Here is a 5,154-nt window from a genome sequence, read left to right on the forward strand (position 1 = left end):
TGAGGTGAACACAACACTCCCACTTCATAGTATGCTATTCAGGGGGAGATGCCAATTCTGCCTCCCACTGAAAATTAGGTGACTTTTTTATTAATTCTGAAATCCCGATTATAATTTTTATTTTTTTTTATTTATTATTTCCTAAATCTTTTGTGTTTTCAGCTTCTTATTTTAAAAATCTATTTTATTATGAGTAAGCAGTAACAGGCAAATTGGGCGTCAGAAAACAAGCGCACCCTTTCTGAGGCGGATGTTCTGTTGGCTGGAAAGGTTGCTAGGCGACGATCCGACTCCAGTGTGAGTGAAAAAAAAAAATCCACAAGCAGAGTCAGAGAGTTTGCAAGCGTATCTCTGATTTGAGCAGAGATTGGTTTGGAAGTAAACGAGAGGAGAAAATATCTGTGCAAGAAGCATTAGATCTGAGAGCAGAAACAAAGATTTGATGCAGAAGAGAATGTATTTGAGAGCAGAAGTGATGAATATGAGCATTACAAGTTTTGAATGCAAGTAGAGTAAATATTGCTCCTAAAATGAAAATGCACGCTCTTGCAAACATTTAAACTTCTGGCTGCTATATGTTCGGTTAAACCTCAATCGAACTCAAATGTTGTAAAGAAAGGTTATGCGTCTATCATAACCTGCATGTTTTATATGCAGAAACAGGATAGTTTCTTACCTCTGTAGATGGTGGGAAGGGGCAGTGAGGACAGACCCTGACTTTGCATCTGCTGCTGCTGCTGGAGCCTCCTCTTCGCCTCCAGGACTGGGTTCTCAAACTGGGTCCTTCTATTTATATGACTAGAGAGAAAAAATAAAAATAAAAAATAGGAGGATACATTTCAGACTTTACAGTACCCTGCTGGACCAGAGTGCTTCCCTCCCCTTCTGGTCTAGATCACATACTACAAACCCGCAGATATTACTAGAAGGATTCGTTAAATGCCTCTCCCTCATTATTTTACATTTCTTTTCTTCAATAATACTATTAATTACCAGAGAATTAGCGATATGACACGTAAATTTCCTTTAAATTTAGTTTAAATTACTGACTATAAGTTGTGGAATTGACCAGCATGGGGTAATTAGTCATTGTTAAATATTTCTCCGACACCCACACACACAGGCAGCATTTATCTACTTAACTTTTAATGAACACATCATTATCAAAGTCGTAATTATGTAACCATTTTACAATGCTTTGCATAGTTATATAAAGAAAAGAGCTCAAAGCATCATTCAGGTCAAGACAAATCAGGACGGAAACGAAACCTGGAGAGGAAGAAAACGTATGGAAAGGTGGCAGTTTGCCGGTTTTTGTTTTGCATAAACATCTTCCGGTGACTTTCCCCCAAAAACACTGAATCCTGACAGAGGGAGAGACACGAGGAAACACCACTGCAGCAGTTCATCTGAGACACATGAGCGCAAACGCCGGCTCCTGAATTCATCTATTAATGAATACAAGAACCGTGAGCATAACAGACGCAGGCTAATAGAAAAAAAGCTCTCACTGGCTAATAAACTTCCTTCAAAGCCTGCAGGAGCTTAAATGAAGAATTTCCTTCTGCGAACTCCTCATAATAAACATGATTAATGCTGCACCAACAAGCTACGCGGGAAAATCAAAGGATCCACTAAACTTACTCGACATAGTAGCTGCCGTAAATGGGGTCATCGATTTTCTCCCAACCATATGGAAGCTCTGGGGAGAAAAACAAAAAAACAAAACAATAATGAAGGTTGTTTACATTTCATCATCTCACATCAGCATATTGATGGTGCATTAAAGAAATAGTACACCCAAAACATGATTAGCCTTCATTTTCTACTCACCCCCATGCTGAACAACACTCTGGAGTACTTTTTTGATATCTCAAATGCATCTGGAGATCTGGGAGGCTTCTTGCTGTCTGCTGACATTCAAATAATGGAGGTCTATGGCGCCCGAGACAGAAAGGTCCATAAAAGTCCACAAAAAACGTGTCAATATTCCTCCATACTGCTCGTCCAATGTATTCCAAGTGTCCTGAGTGGGTAGCATCCAGAATTTACTCGAAACGAAGTCATTTAGAATGTTTTTAGAGCATAAACAGTAGTGTATAGGATTTCCTGAAAGCACGTTCACGAGTCTACGGAAACCGCGGCAGACCAAACCAGACGAAAGTGCGCATTCAGCTCGGCAAAGAACTCATGCTCTTCCTCAACACTGAAGTCCTCAGACATTTTTCTTTCGTTGTTTCTTTCTTTGCACAGGTAAACAGCACATTTCTTCTTCTACGCTTGCTTTATCGGCAGAGCAGACGCTGAATGCGCACTTTCACCTGGTTTGGTCTGCCGCAGTTTCCGTAGACTCGTGAACGCCCTTTCAGGAAATCCTATACACTACTGTTTATGCTCTAAAAACATTCTAAATGACTTCGTTTCGAGTAAATTCTGGATGCTACCCACTCAGGATACTTGGAATACATTGGACGAGCAGTATGTAGGAATATTGACACGTTTTTTGTGGACTTTTATGGACCTTTCTGCCTCGGGCACCATAGACCTCCATTATTTGAATGTCAGCAGACAGCAAGAAGCCTCCCAGATCTCCAGATGCATTTGAGATATCAAAAAAGTACTCCAGAGTGTTGTTCAGCATGGGGGTGAGTAGAAAAAAAAGGCTAATCATGTTTTGGGTGTACTATTCCTTTAAGCAAATGCATTATTTTAATAAATGTTTGGATTAGTCAATGGAGAAGAATCGCATTCAGAGTATCGTGGATCCACTTTGAAAACACTTTAAACCATGATTGATCAAAAAAGGCTTAACTTCTTAAAAGGGTTTGATTAAACAATATTTTTTGACAATTTCCCCAATTTTCTTCCTAATTAGCACAAGTAAGTATTTCTTCAAATTGTACGAGGTTGTTTAATTTCTAATGACACTGATTGATTTGTTATGTTTTAATAAGAGTATAAATGCAAAACCATGTGCCGCGTTATAAATGGGAAATTGGAAGATTTTATTTAAGAAAAATACGAGCCTTGATTTAAAGAGGCCATCGGCTCTTTAATGCTGCTCATCAAATGCATCTCAGTACGAGGAAAAAGCTCCAAGCATGCAGCAAACATTGACGGTGGCTGAATTTAAACCCATAAATTATTTATCTCCTACATCTTCTCTGGGTAGCAAATCTTATGTTTTGATTCGGGTTGGGGGGGAGGGGCTTTAAAGAGTTTCAACTTTCTTTTGGACTTTTGGACAGGCACAGAACCTGAGGGTTTTAAATCCCCAAGGCATAAACTGGAGCGTATTTACAGTTTCTGCAGATATGTTAACAAACTCCAGGACTGAGAACGTCTTGAAGCTATGAACCGTACATGAAAGGCAGAAGCTGACAAATGACAGACGGATCGAGCTGAATGCCGCCGTCTTTGGCCGGCTGCTGTATTTGAAAGCTCTGTTGATTAAAAATATCCTCAGAATATTACATTTCTTTTCATACTTAGGACTTGCAAAGCTATAAACCATGTCAGACCGTAAGAAAACCATCCGTCACTTGATATCTCCCCAAAGGAGGTAGAGTTGGTGACATTTGGCTATTTATAATCATATGTCTAGTATCTGGTAACAGGAGACTCCTTTGGTTTAGAGGACATTTAACAGCAACAAGGTTTATACACATAAAACTACAAACTGTCTCAGCATTTGAACTCAATATGGCCGCCATTGTTCCATGCCTCTCACCTATGTGGTGAGATGAAGCCTCATGAGGCCAAATTGCTTCAACGATCCCCACAGTTCATGAGGCTTCATGTGAACATGTCACCACCTACTGTTGGAAGGCAGAACTACAGTTTGTAGCAAAATCTGTGATTTTTTTTTGCAGTTTTTTTTTCTTTTTTACCCCTTTTAAGTTCCTTTGAAATTGTTAATGGTTGGTGTGTATAATGAAATCCTTTGTAAGTTTTTTTTTTTTAGTGTAAAATTTCTTAGAACAATCATTTAAGGTGCACAGTTTTTCTGCCATTTTAGTGAAATAAACTCAAGCAGACAATGAAAGTGTCGGGTAATGATGAGCAAAATGAAAGGTGTTAGTCCTTTTTATTCAAACATGATAGTTTTCCCACATTTTTTTGGTTTTAATCAGGTTGGAAGTTGTGTTCAACCAATCTTTTGGCTAAACCGACCTAATTTACCCAATCTATATTTTTACTCGGGCAAAACAATGCAAATTAGTCTCATCAGCCAAAAGAATTAAGTTAAATCGCAGCTTTCAAAAGTCAAAGACAGGTCTTGACCCAACAACCTCTAGCGTGAGAGTCTGAGTTTTACAATTAACGCCACTTATACAGAGACCCATATCATGGAGAAAACACTACTTAATAGTGACATGTTCACCCTAACTTTGTCCAGTGGTTTGCTCAGATTTTGATCATTACATTGTTTATTCTCACCAAAATAGTTTTACACAACTAGATTGGTTGGAAAAACAACTAATCTATTCTTAGAATCTATCCAAACTTTTTCCAGCTGACAGCAACTCTCCTCCAAACTCCCACATCTTGACTGAACACTGAGGCTGTTTAGATGCCTGTCAAAATTCTTGCGCTTCCCGAACAACTTAGCGAAGCGGTCACGTGGTTTCACGGCAGCGAGGCTTCGGACGTCATCAATTTTGGCCCCTCCTCTAAATGAATCACGCCTCGACACGCGCTGCATGAAAACGCCCCCTCCATCACTCGACACACGCCTCGAAGCCTCGGTTCCTCTCATAACATCACTACTCTCCCCCCTTTTAGTAATTCTACAGAGTATTTAAAAAAGCAATTGTCTTGTTTTAAAACTGTTTCCTCACTGGAGTTGGAAAACAATGAACAAAAGCTCTAATACGTCAGTGTTACATCACTAATGCTGTAATGAATCTTTAGGAAAGAAAAGGTCTGAAAGTAGAAAAAAGCAACAATGGTTTGGTTGGTGGCCATAACCCTGCCACCATCGTGCTTCACAGCTATTACAGCATTTTAAAATCTGTTTTTTTTTTTGTTTTCTTCCATGCATTTAAGAAAGACTCCTTTACACTTATCTGACCACTCTTTAGGGTCAGATTAGATATTTTAGACTAGATTAGATTAATATATATTTATTTTCAAATATTTATTTAAATTGGT

General features: G+C 38.9%; 1 protein-coding gene across 1 annotated transcript in view; it reads right to left on the reverse strand.

Annotated features, from left to right (window-relative positions):
• LOC107095904 (membrane-associated guanylate kinase, WW and PDZ domain-containing protein 2-like) overlaps positions 1–5,154 on the reverse strand; it is a 147,610-nt gene that overhangs the window by 98,379 nt on the left and 44,077 nt on the right. Inside the window, exons 4-5 of the mRNA XM_015392271.1 lie at positions 1,645–1,702; positions 677–798 (exon numbers count right to left, since the gene is read on the reverse strand). Of these exons, the coding sequence (XP_015247757.1) occupies positions 677–798; positions 1,645–1,702 (180 nt within the window). The remainder of the gene's footprint in view (positions 1–676; positions 799–1,644; positions 1,703–5,154) is intronic.

The sequence above is a fragment of the Cyprinodon variegatus genome, unplaced genomic scaffold, assembly GCF_000732505.1.
Source record: "Cyprinodon variegatus isolate N-32 unplaced genomic scaffold, C_variegatus-1.0 Scaffold583, whole genome shotgun sequence".
Taxonomy (NCBI): domain Eukaryota; kingdom Metazoa; phylum Chordata; class Actinopteri; order Cyprinodontiformes; family Cyprinodontidae; genus Cyprinodon; species Cyprinodon variegatus.